This window comes from Leptonychotes weddellii, chromosome 12, assembly GCF_054177405.1.
Source record: "Leptonychotes weddellii isolate Sample4059 chromosome 12, ASM5417740v2, whole genome shotgun sequence".
Taxonomy (NCBI): Eukaryota; Metazoa; Chordata; class Mammalia; order Carnivora; family Phocidae; genus Leptonychotes; species Leptonychotes weddellii.
Window position 1 is genome coordinate 16,055,250 of NC_138380.1, and position 21,342 is coordinate 16,076,591.

At 40.2% G+C, this 21,342-nt stretch overlaps 1 protein-coding gene and 1 long non-coding RNA gene across 13 annotated transcripts in view; one reads left to right on the forward strand and one right to left on the reverse strand.

Moving 5' to 3' along the window:
• Positions 1-21,342, forward strand: part of LOC115939361 (uncharacterized) — a 203,532-nt gene that overhangs the window by 78,182 nt on the left and 104,008 nt on the right. The window lies entirely within an intron of this gene.
• The window catches only part of CALD1 (caldesmon 1), a 177,563-nt gene continuing 156,255 nt past the window's right edge, over positions 35-21,342 (reverse strand). For 4 of the 5 annotated variants that reach the window (XM_081800053.1, XM_081800055.1, XM_081800051.1 and 1 more), the window contains 8 exons: positions 21,023-21,293; positions 18,158-18,298; positions 13,106-13,149; positions 12,922-13,000; positions 10,681-10,818; positions 10,136-10,231; positions 4,857-4,937; positions 35-2,215 (listed from right to left, as the gene is read on the reverse strand). In XM_081800053.1, the coding sequence (XP_081656179.1) occupies positions 2,207-2,215; positions 4,857-4,937; positions 10,136-10,231; positions 10,681-10,818; positions 12,922-13,000; positions 13,106-13,149; positions 18,158-18,298; positions 21,023-21,293 (859 nt within the window). In that variant the 3' untranslated portion in view covers positions 35-2,206. The remainder of the gene's footprint in view (positions 2,216-4,856; positions 4,938-10,135; positions 10,232-10,680; positions 10,819-12,921; positions 13,001-13,105; positions 13,150-18,157; positions 18,299-21,022; positions 21,294-21,342) is intronic. The other variant, XM_081800052.1, reaches the window with a different exon arrangement.

Sequence of the window (21,342 nt, forward strand, 5' to 3'; positions counted from 1 at the left end):
TGCAGTCTTACCTCTTAAAGATAACAAAGAGAAGTGTAATCAAACAAGTAAACAAGGAATTTATTTTTCAAAAGATTAAATCCAAACTGAACAAAATTCTACCCTAAAATTTATTCCATCCATTATTGGAATAAAAGTCAGGATCGATATATTCTCTTCTCAACTTTAGACTTTCTAGGAAAAAATATGTAATAGTGATCAGGAGAAGCTCTTATTCAAAAGTACAACAAAGCAATGTTACCTCACCATGGGCCTTAATTCAAACTTTGATCCATTTCACTCCAATTACGGGAGTCAATGCTAAAATCAGGCACTGCGTGCAAATTCTAGTTCATTTTGTCATAGACTCATGTCTACTCTGTCATGGGTGGATGACTTGTGCAATCTTGGTGGCTTTCCTTCCTTTGGCCCAGGTGTGCTAAAGCTAGAGGATTCGACAACTCTTTACTGATTTATGAGGAAAATATACTTTGGAAGGCAGTGGTCACTCCTCATGCCAGCCTTGCCCTGGCTAGCTCTTCCAGGGCAGTACTGTAGATTAGAAAACAGTCATTTGAGAGGCTCCCTCAATGTGGTAGGAATTGAGACTAAGACAATTTTGGTTAAGTCAAATGAGGTATAAGTTTATAGAATTACACTACATGTATATTTCTATGCTAGAACATATTGCCAAGACACTGGAGTACTCTTATCATCTATTGTAGAGAATAGATGAACACTTATAAACTAAAATAAGATGTGATATCTAGATTGTGTGTGCAAAATGTAAAAATGACAAGTCGATAGACTCTTGGGGAAAAAGGTAGAACTAATAAAAGTTACATATATTTTTTTAAAATTCAACATGTTATCAACTTACGACAAGTACCAATGACTAATAAAAGTAGAAAAGTTTAATTTAAAAGATGTTTCAGTCTATTAAGAATGGAAATACTGTCATGACTCCTAAATACTGGCTTTTGCTCACTTTTCTTCTCTGCTCCCAGACATTAGCCAAAGTTGGTCTTAGCATACCCACACGTGGAATTCCAATCTGTATAATTTTGTGACAAAAATTCTTGTCTTCAAATTTTAGAGAAGGAAGAGACTTCATTTATCATCTAAGCCAACCTACTGTGGACTTGATTTTAAGAACAGAATAGAGTTCTGAGCAAGCTTTGAGTTTGACCCAGATGGTAGATTTGGGACAATTCACACTGGACTTCAACATTGTTTTTAATTATAAACTAAATACTCTGTTTTATAGAAAATGTCAACTAATTTTGACACTTCTATAATCTCTCTTTTCTTCTTACAGGTTATCGGGCATTGGAAACATATCAATACCTATTCTGCCATGTATCTATTGGCAAATATGAAATATTAATATAATATTGTGATTTTTAATTTTTAAAAAGCTGTGATATTGGCTAGTTACAAGGACATATTGCTAAATATAATAGTCTAGCACATAAAAAAGCTTTCTACCATTAGTGTGTTTGTATACGTGTATGCACACACATACATGATCAGGTCATGTAAAATGTGGTTCGCTATCACTACCAAAGAAATCCACAAAGCAACCAACCTAAAGAATCAGTACCAATGTCAGCTAACATCATAATCCAATTTAGATATTCATCACATGAAAAAAGTAATACCTTAAGAGTATATCTTTTTTTTTTAAAACAATCATTATTGCAGTATCTCAAATCTGAAATGGGTTACTTTCAGAAAGTGTTTCAATTGCCTAGTAAGATAATTTCTTCCGTGCTTTATGCTAAAGTGCAGAAACAACATGATTTCTGTATTAAAAATAAAAAAACCCCAAATAAAACCACTAGGGCTTGTTTTTCTGGACACTGCACACATTCCTCAGGCAATTTTCAACGTGAAGCTCCTTTAGTTGACTTCCGGTGTGGCTGGTATCACTGCTCAGACACAGAGTTATGATGATCAGTAGGAAAGTCTCTATTTCACAGCATGGGTTTCTTTAGAAACAGGCTCCTGTGCGAAGGCAGTACTTTTACCATGAACATCTCTAGACTGTGATTATTAAATATAGTGATAATATACATGGGTTTACTGGGATAATGAAAAATAAAACAAGAGGAAATGAACTCAATTTAGTAAATCAACATAAATATAAAACAGAGCAAACTAGCCCTCTCCAACTGAGCTGGTCCAGCATCTTGAGCGGCTACTTTGGGTTCTTTCTTGAACTCTCTCAAACCTGCTAAGAGAAGAGAGCTTTAAATCCACAGGCCATGGTGTTTCAGCCAGATGTTTTGTGTCAGAAGAAGAAAAAGATAATTGAAATATGGCAGGAATAAATATTTATGAAAGGGAGGATTATTGTTGGTATTCTATTCAAATATGCTTCTCGTCTTCCAGTCTACCTGTCTTCTGTTGATTTTTTTACTTCCCTCTTTCTTCTTTATATTCCCCCTTCCCCATCTTGGTCTTTTAGCCTTGCTTGTATGAGCTTTTTTAATTTTTTTTTTAAACTCCACTGGAGGGGCGCCTGGGTGGCTCAGTTGGTCAAGCGACTGCTTTCAGCTCAGGTCATGATCCTGGAGTCCCGGGATCGAGTCCCGCATCGGGCTCCCTGCTCGGCGGGGAGTCTGCTTCTCCCTCTGACCCTCCCCCGTCTCATGTGCTCTCTCTCAAATAAATAAAATCTTTAAAAAAAAATTAAAACCCCACTTGAAAGGCCAGGAATCTGTAGTGTGCTTTCTGGAACAGGCACATGTGGTGAATGGCTCAGTCTCGGCCACGTCAAGGACAATGGAGAAGTGGAATGGGCTTATCCTTAGTTTTCTCCGATTTTTTAATTTCTTCCCTCCTATTCTTATACCCTGACCTTTGAAACTTATGTGGCCCACACTCTTATTTGTGTATCATTTCTTCAACTAGCTGCTAAAAATCCTTGCTGACATATTCACAAATATTAGTGTTGTGAATCTGCATTTTCAAATGTGTACGTCCACCTCAAAGGAATGACTGCAGGACGTGTAGTGAGTCTGACATTTTGGAGCCAAGGAGCCACCCACCTCATAAACTCAGCTCTGGGCCTTGTGGTTATATTATTATTATTACTGTACAGAGAGTTTCATTGTATAGACCGAGCACGAGGGGGTGGTATGTGTGAAGACTCACCCCATCACCTTCCCACCTTGTGCCACCACACGGTACAGTTCCAAGGAGTACCATTCACATTGTGTTGAATGTGAGTGGTGTTCTCTTGAGTGTTACCATTCCAGATCATCTCTGTACTCCACTTCCCCGAACCCTGGCTCAGAGGAATGTTATCCGGAGAGGCTCCATGAAACCTGTGCTGATGGGCAATGGACAGCTGACACCCTCTACTCAGAAAGCAGACTATATACACATCTGACTGCCATTTCCGAGAGGTTGGAGACGATGCTAGAGGGGTGATGATGGCTTAGGCCAACAAAAGTTCATTCTTTGTCTTAAAAAAGAAACTAATAAGCAATTGCCCTACTCACCTCCACCAGGAGAAAAATTGTGCAAGGAACTTTAAAGCTTTATATTTTCTGCTAACTATGCAATCCTCAAAAGAAAGCAGCATGCATAGTGGTTAAGATGCAGACTCAGATCAGACGGCCTGAGTTTTGATGCAGGCTGTGCTAACTTACTGTTGTGTGGCTTGGGCAAAGTTCATCTCTCTGTGCTTTGTTTTCCTCAGCTCTAAACAGGGGTAATAAAAAGACCCACCTCACAGGGTGGTTGGAGGGTCAAAGGAGATAATGTAGCTTAAGAAGGCAGAACAGTTCCTTGCATAGAGTGGACAAGGTGGTTTGTAGTGGTGATAATTATTACTAGGTACTTTTAATATATTTAGCAATGACTTAGAAAAGTTATTTAAAAATCACCTTTAAAATAGAGAGACTGGGCCAGTGGATTTTGTTGGAATATAAGAGCAATCGATAACTAATCGAGAGACGGAACAGCACACTAGGCAGCTGTTAGGAACATGTAGAGGTAGGAAAGGAGAAGTGATTCTCTCACTTCAGGGACCTGTAGAGATCCTCTGGTTGCCTTTGAGGTGTTCCTCAGTCCCAGGTTTGCTTGAAAAGTGCTTTTAATCGACCCATAAGCGGACTGTTCTAATCCTACTTATGGTTGCTCTCTGATTTTTCTCTCTTCAGTTTTCCCTCTATTAAAGGAGAAGACTGGGCTTATTGCTTGAAATGGGGAAGGGCTACAATTAGAAGCTGAATTAGCTCCTTGGACAACAGAGTCCTATGCTCAGTCAGAGTATCATTTAGATATTGTCTAGAGCCTCCTTTATGAAGAATGAGCATACCCGTTGACCAGAAGATCAAAAAAAGACAAATACAAGTATTCTTTGCCATTAGTTTTCATAGGGTAGCAAGTTTTGCCTGGCTTTTAAATATTATTTTAATTTTTTTCCATAGCAACCTTGGGTCCTAGGCTCCTGGCAATGTAATGGTTCCAGAAAGCAGCTTTGGAGCCACGCAGGGACACAGATGTTTTTCCCTAGGTGATCTTCAAATGGCTGTGGTTCCAAGTCTGGACCATGTAAGAAGTATAGAGCACGCTTACCATATGACCTCTGTTAACACTCCTACCACTATGGTGCTTCTAGAACATCTTACTGCAAACCACTCCACAGGTCTGGACTATTTATGTTGTATGACTGACAAGCCTACACTTCTGAAGGCTCTGTGAACTTTACCTCTCACTGTATCATATATAAGTTTTTAGAAGCTGATGGTTACCTAGACAAGGCTCTTTGGATCAGTGATATTTCTCATTTGACCCTGGAACATCATACTGCAGGATACAGCAGGCAAAGAACCTATGAAAAGCAAATCTTCCCAGTAGATTACCTTAGTGGGAGAAGTGACCTTATCCACAGACTGCTTTTCCCAGAGGTTCCGCTTGCCAGATACATCTCCTGGCCTCAAATCCTAATGAAGAAAAGGCGAAAGAAGTTGATAGGTGGCCATTTATATTTTCTGGCCACATCTAAATAAATCACCACTTCTGTTGTTTGTTTCAATCAATTTCTTATTTAATACGCTTTATCCTGGTGATTCGAAATGGATGGAATCAAAAGGATCATTAGCCATCGTTTTTATATGGACCTTGATCTATGTTATGATATGAGAATGGGCTGGAATTATCCAGCAGGTAGTTCCTGTCCTCCACTGAGGGCTTCCTGTTTACTGATCAGTAGAATTGGAATATAAGCATATTTAAAATAATGTAGCCTATTTTTAACTTTTCATGCTCTTAGTAGCGAATAGAATAAATGTTCTCCCTCTCCCACTCCCCCTGCTTGTGTTCCCTCTCTCGCTGTGTCTCTCTCTGTCAAATAAATATATAAACTCTCTGGAAAAAAAAAAAAAGAATATACGTTAGTTTTAATTCTTTTGAGACTGGATAAGCATTTCACCTCTTGCAGATTAACTTTCTTTCAGCATTCTGGTGTATTCCCTACACTCTTAGGACTTCAGTGCAGACCAGCCTGACTTCCAAATGCCAACACTCCATTTCTTTGCCTGAGGTCTTTCTCTGGCTACAGAGGCCCACTCTGCCCACCCAGGAGGCAGGCTGGAAGTTCAGAGAATTAACATCCCCAGGAGCAGTCTTCAATAACTCATGCCAAATCACGATGAGATTTGGTGCAAGAGTATTTCTCAGGCTCACTCACGCCTCAGCGGTGGGATAACTGGGAAGCGTGTGTTTTATGGTGGTTTCCAGGGTGCCTCGGTGGGATTAAGTTTTAATAGCCCATGTGGTGACTTGCTAAATAGCATTATTGGCTACCTCCTTTTCCCTGACTCACTTCCTGTAGTGTTTTCTTCGCCTCCCAAGTAAACTACTTGCACTCGAATTACTATCTCAGGGTCTGCCCCTGGGCAGCTCAAACTGAGACACTTTTCTAATTGCACTTTCCTCAGACTAAAATCATGTTGTTTCCTGAGGAGCAAGTGGGTAATTAAGAAGGGTATCAGTAGAGCCTAGCCCCACAAAAGGAAAGATTTACCACAAGTTGTACCCATAGGAGAAGTTGAGTTGATGACATGTGTGAGAGCATGTGGAAATCTTGGGAAGAAAACATGAAAATAACAATTGGTAACAGTTACATAGCTTCGATTCGTCATTTACTACCCTCAGAATTAATCTGGTTTGGATAGGGATCCAAATTTCTGTTTCCATTTACTTTTCTTCCAGCATTTGCTTATATTAGTACTTGGCAAAGGTGGTTTGTAGAAAATAAATGTGTTTTACTGAAATAGTAATGTTTATTTTGGCAAAACCTTTTCTCATTAGGAAGGCAAAGCTAATAACGATTGCATTTATCCACAGACACTGGCCTCAATGGTCATATTTTTGATAGATACTATTGAAATCTTGACACTGAAAAGGCACTGGTTAAATGGTACCATGTGAAGCATTTCAAATTTACCTTAATCTTACTGAGCTTCTGGATTTCCGTTGTGGCTTGGATTCCTGATATTCTATTAGAGAGTTACACCTATTTTACTTGGAACCAGTAAGCAACAAATCAGGTTGTTTTTGAAGAATTCCACTACATTTGCCAATGTAGGTAGAAGCTGCCAAATTGTCTGGAAGACTGTTTTAAAATTTGGGAAACTATAATTAGGAACATACTAATGGAAGCTCTGGACAGTGGCTATTATTACTTTATTTATTTGATTCATATAAAACAATTATTATTCTTTCACATGAATGTCCTTTTACTGAAGAAAGTGAATTGTATTTCCCTTAAATCCTGCCTATTAATCTTTTGAGAGCACTTACAGAGCCTAAAGAGTCCATCTCAAGAAAATATTAACATCCAAGTGGTAAGCTGGCATTTTAAATCAAAGGGGAAATATAAATGCAATTACCTGACCAGACTACATTTTAGAGAAAGACCCACTCCAGAAGAAGAGGGAGAAATGAAGGCAGGAGAAGCAGGTTTCCAATCAACCAGAGATCAGAGAATGAAGAAGAGAATTCAGCTGAGAAAGACATTGTTGGGATTTTTTTAAACAAAAAGAAAGACAAGTTATCACTTAAATTGCTGTATATAACATGTAGGTGAGACACAAATAACAGTCAAACCAGATAAAGCAGACATACTCAGAACTCAGAATTCCAGTTATAAAGTTACACCAAAATCCTATAAATTCTGCCCACAAATAGCAGATGTCCCAGTAACAAATTAGATGTAGATCAGTGTTTAATTCTAAATAAGTTAATTTTCAGGGACCCTAAAAGATATTGATTTGACAAACTACTTTGAACACCTTTAATTTTTAGCATATGTGAAAATTATTATGTAACCATGGTAAAGGGTGGTTTTTCTCTTCAGGGAGTTTTAGAACAGAGCACTAATCCTGTGGATTGCTCCTTTCCTTCTTGAGGTTTCACTGGGTGAGGACCATTTTGGTGAAAGAATTTTCCTCTGATTTTTTCCTTAGTGGCCACATGCCACACATTTGCCAAAACAAACCCAGGCTTTCCCATCTACCCATATATGCCAATGACTATAAACAAGGAGCTGAGGATAAATCACCTTTGATCCCAAATCAGAAGTTACCTTTGGGGGCCTCCCATTTGCTGCTGTCTTTAGGTAATCCTCTGACATCCTGGGCTCAGGCTCAGAGTCCCAAGGGGGTCAAACTTAGATGCCTGCCACGAAGGGCCAGGCTAGAAACATAAATGCCCAAAGAGGCCTGGTGTAAGAAACTTAAAAAATAAAAAAAAAGAGGGAATCAACAAATTCAAGAGTGTATGCCTCTACACCTCAATAACATGTTCAAATTACAATTTTAAAAAGGGAAATAAAGCACAACAGCCCCAAACTACACAGATCTTAGCTGCAGGCCACCAGTGTGAAACCCCCTGGATAAAACCTGAACAAGATCCTAGCTTGACCTGTCTAAGCTGCCTTCCCAGACTTAACCTTTTCCTGACAAGTTTTATGCATCTACAGGGTCCTCCCAGCCCTTTCTGCATTTCAGAAATTTCATCTCTTTTCTGCTAGATCCATAGTGTCTATAAGTTACCCTCTTGCCCTTGCTGGGCTCCAAGTCATGTCCTCTCCCAAAGAGACTGCCATGTTGCTTATTCAGACTTCAACATGGTGCTGGGTGTACTACGCTGGGATGTGCACGAAGCTTTAATCTGCTTATCAAGCACATTCAAACAAACTTTTATTTACAACATCAATTACATTTCTTTTCTTCCAAACTGACCTTCATCCAGGAAGCCACATTAGTCTACCAAATCCAATGGGACATGGGGAAAAAATAGATCACCATAATCTATACTAATTGTTGCATTCTGCTTTCCTTTCCTCTCCATTCTCTAGGAGATGGTCTAGCAAATTGCTTACTAAATCACAGGTAAGACAGGCAATGGTTTTGTAATTTCCCTGTAATACCTTTTGGTCCTACCAGAAAATGGGCTTTTTTGAGTGGAAACGGGCAGTTATTATACCTGTTGTAACAATAACTTAGTTAAATCTCTTAACCCTCCCATTAGGACAACACAGATGATGATAACTTATCAGTTAAGGTGCTGCTAAAAGAGTAAGGGTCAAGTCCTGGGCCAAATACAGGGGTATAATATGGTATAGAAATGAACGAGATCGCCACTATTGTAAATATGAAAAAGTAACCATCTCCTCTAGCGAGGTGCCATACTCATCAAAGAGGAAAACATATACCTTTCTCTCTTTAGCCTTCCTATCTTGTGAGACCTTCAGTGGGTCTATGAACTTGCTAAATTTGTATCAAATGCATGTTTGTGAGGAGAGGGTCCTTCGATTTCATTAGGTTTTCAAAAGGGTCCAAAACTCAGAAAGGTTAATAATCACTCGTCTGGACACACTTATATAAGTTACCATTTTAAAAAGTAATTCCTACTCTTTATGTCACCTTTGGTGCTGGGGAAATTTGAGGCACTAAAAAGAATATACATTTTGGGTATGATCCCTTGCCTAAATTGTCTCCAGTTATAGGGCCCTCTTTCTGTATCTACTTGGAGGGGGTAAGGATTCCCCTCCCCGCCAGTATATAGACTTTTCAATTTTAACTTGGGTTTAACTTGGATTTACCTTGGTGAGCCCTAATGCAAAAATACCTCAGGCTGAATATTAATTGACTACAAGGAGTTGTACCCACGAAATGTATGGAAATACTTCCATTTTTTCTTTTTAAGTTGGAAAAGTGATAAACTTTACTGACTACTTTGGAGATTAAATATGGAGCCAATGGATGCAATTAAATGCACAACAATGCAGAGGCTGATGATTTAGAAGGCTTTTCTTCTACCTCTGGCTTGGAGTGGTTATACCAATGGAGGCTCTGCTCCCTTGGGCACCAACAAAGGTATAAAGGCAGCTTAACAGAGAAAGCCCACTAATATATAGTGCGGAGCTTAATAAGGTTTTTGATTATAATGATAAATGCAAGGCAATTATCACATTCAATGAAAAATTTAAAAGAACATTTTTCTAGTAAGATAGCCACAATTAGTAAGAAAATGTTAGATTTCCAAAAATAACATTCATAACCGGTTTTTATAGTTTCCAGTTTTACTGTGTGTTTTTTTTAATGGCTTTCCTTTGGAGGTGTTGACAATAAAATTATAGCAATTATTTCAACAACTGCCCAATAACTGTATTTTTGTGTTAAGTTACAGAAATTAGGCAAATTAGAAAATATGGGTTCAAAATAGCCAACATACACATTCTTTTGGGAATAAGTCTAGGAGAGTCCTTGACTGAGAAGTGGCCAAGATAATTTGACATTTTCACTTTCAAATTCCTAACTGTGATTTATAGAATGGAGGCTAAACAAACAGACCAATTAAGAGTGTAAACTGTGACCTGCCTCAAGCTCTGGCTAGCTACTCCACTCAGGGTGTAAAGGTGATCATGGCACCATTTTACCCTCTGGGGATATGGGTACAGCTGCTCTGGACCAGTCCCTCTAAATCTGAGCCCCTCCTTGTTTGTTATTCATCATGGTGACAGCAAAGAATAGGAGCACCCGTCTTTCCCAGGCAAATAGACCAACAGCTTGTTTTCTTCGGCTCCTGGAAACTGAGAGATCAAAAAACTTCAGAAAAACCCAGAGCTACTTACAGAAGGTTTGGGAGCGGGTGATTTATTTCCATCTGGGGTTTTAGTTAGCCATTCATTGATGCGGCTGGAAACCCCCACCTTCAAGCCAGCAGTCTCCTACAAAGTCAATAATCCAATATTACAGGAAAAAAATAAACTTTACTTGGAAAAAAAACTTCAAAGTAACCTTAAAATACTATTAGGTATTACTCCACATAACCATTAGGTGACACCAATCATTTATTGATCTCTATCTTTAATATTTTGAGTAGAATAAACCTTAAACTTGATATTTAAAGACGATGTTATCTGGTTTTCTTTCCCCTGCACCTCACCCCACCCCCAACCCCAGGGGTTGATGATTAATTTCAGGCACTTCATTTAGAATACTGTGGTCAGAGCATAGGACACAGCCTAGCCTCCTACACACATCATCTCTGAGGGAATTAACATCTTCTTCACTGCTTTTATAATTAACTAGTGTGATTCCTTAAAAAAAAAAAAAAAGGAAAAAAGGAAAAAAAAACCCAGCCTCCAAAATTAAAAGACCCAAATCCTATACTGACCTTATTTGGTGTGCCTGACACAGTGGGGGATGAAAACACATTCCCTTTCTCCCACATGCTCTTGATATTGCGGACACCTTCAGCAGGAACAGGAAGATCCGAGGCTGCTGGCTTCAGAGGTTTTGCGGTTTTTGTTCCCTGAAATGCGTGAATTATCTTTAGGGTTGGTGCTGATAAGTTTGTTCTCATAAAATTATGCTGAGCTTGTCTACCTCAACATCATCATTTAAAATTCATTATGATATTAAAAAAATATCACCTTCACCAAAAATTCTGTTGTGAAACTACATTCTGATGACATATATGCCTCAAATAAACCGTAATACCTACATCAGAGGATCTTTCAAAAATGAAATGATGTCTTTTACTGAAACACCACTGATTGTGAAGGTGGTATCTCACGTCATTTCTTCAATAGGTAAGTGCTTGTATGTGCACGGGGGACCGTGCTAGGCTCTGGGGATATAGAGCTACTCAAGACAGTCTGCTCCGCGAGCTACGGTGGGCTTAACATTTTATTTTATTATATTATTTATTTATTTTTTTTTAAAGATTTTATTTATTTACTTGACAGAACAGAGAGAGAGATCACAAGTAGGGGGAGCAGCAGAGGGAGAGGGAGAGGGAGAAGCAGGCTCCCCACTGAGCAAGGAGCCTAATGCGGGACTTGAGTGCTCGCTTCGGCAGCACATATACTAAAAATGCGGGACTTGATCCCAAGACCCTGAGATTGTGACCCGAGCCGAAGGCAGACGCTTAACCAACTGAGCCACCCAGGCGCCCCTGGACTTAACATTTTAATAGCAGAGAACGGCAGTAACTAGTTACACAAGTATTTATTTCACATTGTGCTAAGAGCTATGAAAGATGAATGTAGTGCTGTAAAGCACGCCCAGAGAGCATACATGAAGGGGAAGAATACTTAGTTTAGGGGAGCAAAGAAGGCGCCTCTGAAGAAGTGACATTTCAACCGAGATCCAACAGAAGGTTTAGAAGTGGCTAGGTGAAGAGAAGGAGCAATGCCATTCCATGTAGAAGGAAGGGCATATACAAAGGACCGAAGACCGGAGAATATACCAGAAGGAGGGAAGAACAGATGTAAAAATGAAAGGTGTGCATTCAAGATACATGTCCAGCAGCAGTGACGAGCATCCCCAGAATCAGGCAGTCTCTCTGGTGGTCCTGCTCTGCGGCCTGTGGCATGGGCTGCCAAGGTGACTGGCCAGGTGAGTGGAACGTACCATCGGTGGCCTGCATGTAAAAAACCTCCCGGGGCTGTGTACGCTCTGAAGCCACAGTCTTGGCTTTGTTAATCCTAGCAGAGCTCTGATCAATTCAACCACAGAAAATAACTATCTGCCATTTGTCTTGTATTTTTCTGGACATTTAATCTTGTGAAAAATCACCTCTTGGGTGTTAGGACTTGATTATTCATTTGACAAATCATCCAGACCTCTCTCTTTCTTATTCCCTCTTAGCATTTTTTTGTGAACTATTTCACAGGTATCTCCACTCTGCAGTACAAAGGAGAGGAGAAAAATCAAACCGAACTGATCCAATTACTTTATAGCAGGTGTTCTGAACACATCAGAAGGGTGAAAGCATTGACTAAAAGCACAAAAGGAGAAAAAAACACATCTTGAGCAATGGCACTGTACCAAGTGCTTTGGTACTTGGAAATATACTTTATTTCCAAATAGCATAGATCCCTTTTTTTTGGAGGCGGAGGGGAAGTTGGAATAGAAAGAAGCATAAAACTATGGTCTTTCAAGCACAAAACAATTTGAAACTGATGATAATTAAACTTGGTCTATCACCTTTATATTAGCTCACACTACTACTTTTATTTGATAATAAAAGTTTTTATAGATAAAAAAGGATTAACCACAGTTGCAACTGTTTAAACTATATATGGGAACACATTTTAAAAGTAATTAAAGATATTAAAGATATACTTATGAACATACAAGTAATATAGTTCAATACCAATGAGCCCATTCATTAAACGAGTAACAGCTTTATTAAGTAATATTCCAGCTGAAAGTAGAAAACAATAATTTATTTAAAATCTCCTATAATTTATCTTTATCACTGCTCTTCTCTATAACTAGTTCAAAGTACAATGAAGCATCACTAATATTCTCACACAGGAATGTGGTTACTGGACCTGAGTACTGTCCTAAGCCTCTATGATCATCCATCCCCAGAGTTTATTTCTGCCCACGACTGAGGCCACCTCACCTCAATTGCACTGGTGTATTGCTCCAGTCTGCTGTCAATCTTGGAGACAACTGCTGCTTGATGAGTTGATTTGACACCACTGTTTAATTGAATAAACACACACACACATACATAAAAATACAAGAGAGAATCTTTCCATATATATATAACAGCTGATGATTCTCAACTGAACAATCATATTTACCTTTTCTGCACAGACTTATTCAAAAATTCTGCTCGTTCTTCTATCTAGAAATTGAAAAAAAAAGCCCAGTTAATACTTGCAGCTTATAAACAATGTTTCTCAGCCCACTTGGTGAGTAAAAGCACCAGAGTGTGTGTAAGGGTAATAGTAATAATAAAACTACTTTGAGACATTTGAGAGTGAGATTTGGAGGGGACAAATGGCAGATGATAAAGAAGGTGTGGAGAAATACAAAGTTCTGGAGGCAAATTAAAGACCAGACAGAAACGGAATAAAAATGCCTCTGAAACAATGTAAATCAGAGGCAAAAGAAATACATTTCAAGACAACAACCATTTTTTCCAAAAGCACATGCTGTTACCCTTTAGGACGTATATATATGAGTATAAATATACCATGTTATTTGATTAACGGAAATTTCCCACAGCGTTTTAACTATATATTTAGTGCATAATAGGACCGAATAAGAAAGGTAACTAGGAACTGTGAACTATTCACCTCCTGCTTAGCCTGGCTTCCTAACTGTCAAGCCTACTGCTGAATTTAATTTGCCTTGAATGTGGAAGATAGGGATGGGAGGAGACTGAGATCTGGGGCATGGCTCCTCAGGGCTGAGGCCTCCCATGAAACCCCTGTTAGCCTAAGTGGGAATGACAGAAATAAACACAGAAAAACTTATGGATATATATGAAATGGTAGTCTTTAATAAGATCCTTTTTCTTTTTAAAGCTAGGAACTTCCTTTTACTAAAACTAAAGCTACTAAATCAAACCCTATATTTCATTGAAACTATATCACCCAAATCAGATGCTCTCTGTAAGTCAGCAAGTATCTGTTGACTCCTTATGATACCCAATGCCAGGGGAGAAATAGCCTCTGTCACTTATCACCTACCAAAATCAGCAAATAGTAAAACCTTTGTATATGACTGCCTGTGCCAAAGCATACATGTGCTGAAGGGGGCCATTTTCTTCCCTGTTCAGGAGGCCAGGGAATCTACCAGACTTCAGCTACCCCAGGCTGGTGTGGTTGAGTATCCCCTACAGTCTTCTGAGATGTTAGTGGCTCTTTCTGGCCTGGACTGTCCCTGGGACTCGTGGACTTTTTAATAAACACCGTTAGGCTCTTTATAGATGTTATTGGGGGCATTTCATTCTTTCCAATGATTTCTCACAATGATAAACGCAAACTCATTAAAAATAAAACTTCCTGCAAAAAAGTGTTATTGGTAGCCCTGAGTTTATGGGATGAAGAGTATCTTAAATTTTATTTTTCTGATTTTAATATAACTTAGAAGTGTACTTCTGGAGAAAAAGTTCCCAGCTGAATAAGGTGAAATACATTGAAACCACGCAATGCACTGCCATTTTTAATATTATCCATCCATCCATCCATCCATCCATCCATCCATCCATCCATCCTACTTTAACCCTGCCAGCTGGTCAGCTAAACAACTAACCAAAAAATTACATATTGAGTACTCACTCTATAAAGCTGAACACTCAACAATGTATAAGACAGTGTCCCATTCTTTAAGGAGAACATAATTAGTAGGGGAGACTAGTAGAACATACAAATAAAACACTTCACACTCAATGACAGGTACCATAGTAAAGAGAAGAAGAAAATGCTGTGTGGCCTTGGGAGGAGTGACTCTCTGGTGTCAGTGGAGAAGTTTTTCAGTAGTTTTGATTCTGAGCTGAGGTTTTTAGTTTATAGTTTACACAGTTTTATCAATGAGTTTATGGAGGTAAGGGTAGGGGGAAGGAGTGCACGAGTTATGGGGACAGGACATTTGTGGCAGAGCAAACCCATGCACAATTTGGGGAACATAGGCAGGGCAGGGGGGTAGGATGGAGGAATGAAACACATAGGGGAAGGACAGAGGCACGAGGAAGGGGCAGCAGAGGTGAGACTTTTTCTCTGTAGCACTGCCAGCAGCCTTCTGACTCTGGGATGAGCTTGCTAACCTTGGCTATGCCATTAATTCAAATGATGGAGATTCTGACTCTGACATCTCCTTTTGTATCTACAACATCAAATACAGCTTGACTTCATTATCTCATTTTGTCAGGTCTCACCATCCATTTACTGACGCATTCCTATTGGGAAATCCTGAACTTCATCTAGATAATGTAACAATGTGTACTGAATTTATACACTAAACAAATTTCTGTAGGACTTTAACGAGAGCAGTTGGTTCTTCTGAAGACCAAGAGGTGGCAGTGTTGTCTCGATAAAACTCAAGGGAAAGAAAGCACGCTATGCATTTTAGAAAACTGGCTCTCTCCTTACTCTACACCCCTTCCACCACCAAAATATGAAAACAACAGTAATAATAACCCAATTTTAAATTTAATTTACTTACAATTTGTTCTGTGCATGTTTTACGTAAGAAAAACCATTCACTGCTAACAAAATTTTAACTGAGAAACCAGGTTCAGAGTTCCCCAGACAAGGAATAGGAGTCATGAGAACTTAACAAAATACATGAGTTGATAATATTTTGAGGTCAAATAGCAAATGTTTTCCCTTGAGCTGGCATTCTACAATCTTTTTTTTTTTTTTTTAAAGATTTTATTTATTTATTTGACAGAGAGAGACACAGCGAGAGCAGGATCACAAGCAGGGGGAGAGGGAGAGGGAGAAACAGGCTTCCCGCGGAGCAGGGAGCCCGATGCGGGGCTCGATCCCAGGACCCTGGGATCATGACCTGAGCCGAAGGCAGACGCTTAACGACTGAGCCACCCAGGCGCCCCTGGCATTCTACAATCTTAACTCATGACCACTTATAAAAGTGGCAGGGCCAAGAGGATCAACGACTGTAGGAATTCAATCACAGAATACGAAATTGAGCGCTAAAACGAGAGCCACAGCAAATTCTTCAAGGCACATACTATGGAGAAAAGCAATAGACTGCCTGTTCCTGAAAGCATGTCTCTGTTATATAGGAATTAAACATTTTTTGTTTTTTTTTAGCATAAATACTTTGCTCACACATGCCTCTCTAGCAGAGGGAGTAGATGAATGGCTTCCTAGGAACACTGGATGAAATGGAAAGCCAGGACTCTGGTTGAGGGAAAGACCAGAGAAGTAAGTAAGTTGAAAAATTTAGTAGAGAAGAGATATTTGAAGAAGGAAAGGAGAATGGGCTATAGTTTCTCCTGAAAACAACAGCAATTAGAAGCTTAGATGACTATGGATTTCTTGGTGTTACCAAGACTGTTCAAAGAAAATTTAGCTCAGGTGGGATTTCAAGGAGGGCAGAACGAGAGAACATAGCTTTCTTTGATTATTGATGAGCCAGAAACACAAGGAGCCAGACCAGGAACAGAACTCTGGTCACTGCATGGAGATAGCCTGAACTGAGTGGGGTTTTTGTTTTTTGCTTTTGTGTTTTTCTTTTGTTTTGTTTTTTTGTCGCTGTTGTTTATTTGTTTTGTTGTTGTTGCTGCCTTTCTGCTCTTTCTTCTATAGTAGGGTCTGCAAACTATGGCCCATGTGCTCATGGGCCTTATGCAGGCCATGGTTTTCACACAGCCCTCAAGCTAAGAATGAGTTTTATATTGTTAAATGGTTTAAAAATCCAAAAGAAGAATATTTGGGGACATAGGAAAACTTTGTGAAATTCAAATTTCAGTGTCTCTCAATAAAACTCATCCACTCCACAAAGATTCTCTCTACTCATTTCACTCCGCTCTGAGATCTCACTGCACTGGAAGTCTGCAGTTGGTTACCTGGTAATTCTTGGGATTCCTCTGAGCAGTTGACTATGGTAATGCCATGGGGGCAATGGCTTGCTTTGTACTTCTCTCCCTCATAGTACTTAGCACCTATTAGGTATGTTATAAATATCAAATGTGAAACAATAAGATCCCCCTGTGGCTTAGTTCTGATTCCCCCTGAAGCAGATCTTGAGAAGAGAGGGTTCAAGTATAAGGAGTTTATTTGGGAGGTGTCAGACTATGACTGGGACCCAGATGATCATAAAGACTAAGTGAAGCTCTTTAAGGATCAAACATGCTGATTTTCCTGTGAAACAGGTAATAACTGTAAAATGTAAGTAACTGGCTTTTGGTCATTTTAGTGGGCCACGTGAGATGACCTCACACACACAATTATAGACACACACATGCATATATTTAACCAGCTGGAGCCCAGCTATGATTCTCTACTGGTTTTGCCCATCACCTACATTTTGTAGCCTAGCTAGGTTGATGGAAAATGAGGGAGAAATAAAAGTGTTAAAAGGTCCAATCTCTGAAGATTCATTCATTCATTTATTCATTCGGCAAATATTTATTGACTATCTTCACTGTGCCAGGTGCTCATTAAATGTTAACTCTCAAAACAAAACACATATCTGAAAATAATGGCACATTGAGTATAAATAATAGATAGCGCTTTCTTGCTTCTGTTCTCTTTTCTCTCCATGTCAACCCTTCCCTCTTCTCCTTGACTGGGCTCCCTCCTGCTCATTCTCTTTTCTCTTACCAGCACTTCGATCTTCATCAATAAGGAGCTGTGCTCCTCGAAGGCAGTGCTGGGACCAAACTTATCCTGGCAAAGGACCCTACACAAGTTACATTTCTTCTCCTCCTGTGGTAACAGCTTTCAGATTTGACCAGTACCATTTCCAGCTGCCCTACTTTTAATAATGACAAATTAAAAATGAACAGCTAGCATGAAAAGCAGCTCAAACCTTTATAATATAGTTGCCCATTTTATAAACTTTAAATGTTTCCATTTTCAACTGCTTGAAGCAATGAGGCGTCTGGAGGGCATGGGTCAGTGAAATCCAGAGATAACTGCTGAATGTCACTTTAATGCATACCAAAGCATCTAATGAACAACAGATACAAAGCTCTCCACCTTATTTCTCTCCTCCCTACATGTTACAAAGAGAAGCTGTGAAAAGGCTGGAAGAAGGAGCAAAAAGCTAAATGAAGCAAAGGCTTTGAACGATGAATAACTAAGGAAGTGGCTAAAATCAAGTTTCCATCACATTATAATGGAGGTGTTATGAGAAGGATTTCTGGGAATAAGAAATACCTTGAGAGATGAACCTTTAGGAGTGAAACACTTGAATGGCTTCTTGTCATCTGATAAGCTGTCTTCGGGCATCTTCTGACGTTTCTCAGCAGCTTCTGCCCGTCGCCTTTCAATCTCTTCCTTTAGCCTCCTCTTCTCTTCCTGAGGGAGAAAGAACATATAACAAGGACATCAGTATGAGCTTCAAGAGAGAAGGAAAGAGTGCTGTAGGGGAGAGAGCACTAGTACCAGAGGAAAACGAGCCGGGTTCTGGACTGGATGCCACCCTTTCCTCAAGGGCGGTGGCTAGAGATTAAGCCTGAGCCCGAGAGTCCAACTGCCTGACTCACACTCTGGCGCTGCCACTTCCCAACTGTGTGACCTTGGCCATGTCACTTCTCTGCTCTGTGCCTCAGTTTATCATCTGTAAAATGGGGATTATGATAGCTGCCATGAGCTACATGAGAAAGCCCATGTAAAACGCCAGGTCTTGTGCTCAGTATGAAGCTGATCGTTATCATTACCATCCAGTCAGATCATTTAACACTGACCTTCCATTTCTGTGTATATAAGAGGAATATAAATGTCCCCTCTCCCTCCTTCCTAGGAGAGTTGTGAAGACAAATGAGATAAATGATGTGCAAAGTTATATAAATCTAAAGTATTATATTTACCAAATTGTACAAGAGATAATTGTATGGTTGTCCCCGCCTCAACTGAGGAGATTATTTTAGATGGTTTGACAAACCTGAAAATATGTAGACACTCACCAGAGCAGTCACGGATGTTCACAGTGTGTCTCATTACCCCCTCTGTGCCTTTCTTCCTGGTCTACAATACTCTCCCCTGTCCTCTCTCTCAGGCAAAACATTCACAGTGCTGATCAAGTGGCACATCCTCTATGAATGACTGACTGAGAGATCTGTGTAGTCTTTTGTAATTTTAGAACTATATGTTCTCAAGCAGAGACTGGATGTTCATCTGGCAGAATGATTCTCTGTGTTATGGGCTGAATGTCTGTGCCGCCCCCCCCCATTACAGTTAAAGTCCCAGCCCCCAAAGTGATGGTTTTAGGAGTGGAGGCCTTTGGCAGGTGATTAGATCACGAGAGTGAAGCCTTCATGAATAGCACTAGTGCCCTTATTAAGGAGAACCCATGGGCGCCTGGGTGGCTCAGTTGGTTAAGCGACTGCCTTCGGCTCAGGTCATGATCCTGGAGTCCCGGGATCGAGTCCCGCATTGGGCTCCCTGCTCGGCGGGGAGTCTGCTTCTCCCTCTGACCCTTCTCCCTCTCATTCTCTCTGTCTCAAATAAATAAATAAAATCTTTAAAAAAAAAAAAAGGAGAACCCAGAGAGCTCTCTTCCGCCTTCTGCCAAGTGAGGACGCAGTGGGAAGACTGCTATGAACTGGGAAGTGGGGTCTCACCAGACACAGAATTTGCTGAAGCCTTGATCTTCAACTCCCCAACCTCCAGAACAGTGAGAAATAAATTTCTGTTGTTTATAAGCCACCCAGTCTATGGGAATTTGTTATTGTGGCTGTACTGACTGACGACTGTTCGGTAGGAGGTTAGACCAAATCATCTCCTAGGTCCAATCCAGTTCTAAGACTCAGTGTTTCTCTTCTGCCTTCATTGATACTCTGTTCCTCTAAATAACAATAACAACAATGATAACAGTAATTATAACCAAGCCTCAATTCTGTAAGTAGACATTATTTCACAGGCAAAGAAAAGAAGTCTTAGCTTATCTTAGTTCAGTAACTCTGCCGAGGTCCCAGCTTACAAGTGGCAAAGGACACCAGCCCAGGTATGTTTGATTCTAAGGCACTATCATCCCAAATACTTTCCAACCAAAGGCAACTGGCTCATTGAGAGCTGGAGTCAGAGGCGACCTTGGAATAACTTATCCAAACTTTCCACACAGGTCAGGCAATTTTTGCAGAGGATCCATGTCAGAAAGCTGTCAGAAGTCTTTTTGCATAGTTTGAATCATGGAAGGTCACTATCTCCTAAGATCAGAGGGAAAAGCTCTAAGCTGATTTGGAGAATCGAGGTCCCAATACTGATTCTACCACTTACTAGTCAAGTGACTCACAGCAGTCACTTAAATACTCTGATTCCTTTTTCTTTGTCCATAAAGTGAGAATAATAATACACCTCAGGATGAAAGGAAAGAATGCACCTTGTAAAGTTGTAGTTGGTTAAGCACTTTTTCAGTGTTCATAATTTGCCTTCTTGTAACTTTATCTGTTGTTTTTAGTTCTGTCTTAAAAGACGGAACACATTCATCTGTTCATAATTACTGGGCTCCTGCTACATGCCTGACACTGTGTTGGCTCCTGGGTTTACAGTAATGAACAAAGCAGATACTGCTCCTACTTGTGATGACCTCATCTCCTGACTCTTCCACTAAAAAAAGAAAAATAATTAAAAAAAAAAAATCTATCAAAACTCTCCAAATATCAGAAAACAACTATCATGTGACTCTTGGTTCTTATAACTAATCTGCAGACCTTTTCATCCTTTTGTGCTTTCTGTTCTTTATTGAGAGACAATAGAGGGGAATGGGTTAAGGCAAATGGGACGGTGGGAAAATTACTAAGCCACTTTGTGCCTCAGTTTCCTCATCTGAAAAATGGGATAATAAGACTACCCACATCAGAAAGTTATAAATGGATATAAAGTGCTACGCATAAAGGTTTTAGAACTGTGCCTAGGGCACAGTTAACTTTATTGTTCTTAAAATATATTTGTAAGAGTCCATGCTCAAAAGAGCAGCTGCATTCCACCATGAAAAAATTACTCCCTGGGCTAGAAGGGTCACCGGACGTGGACTGGGGGCCGGGGGCAGCTGCTGTAGCAGCCGCGCTGCGCCCTCCTTACCTCCTCTCTGACTTTTCTCTCTGCTTCCTCCTGCTTCCGCTTCTGCTCTTCCTCCTCCAGGACCTTCCTTCGCTCCTCCCGCTTTTTCTTCAGCTCCTCCAGCTCCTGGGCCGCCTCCTGCTGTTTCTGTTTGAGCTTCTCGAACTCCTCGCTCTCGGTTTCCCCACGGCGACGGCGAAGCTCCTCCAGACGCTTGCCGGCCTCCACCTGCGAAGCGCCTTCGGCCTCCTTGGCCTCGCTGGCCCTCGCTCCCACTCCCGCTCCCGGGCGGCTGTCCGCAAAGGCAAAGGGGTTTGACAACCGTCAGCCTGGCAGCCTCC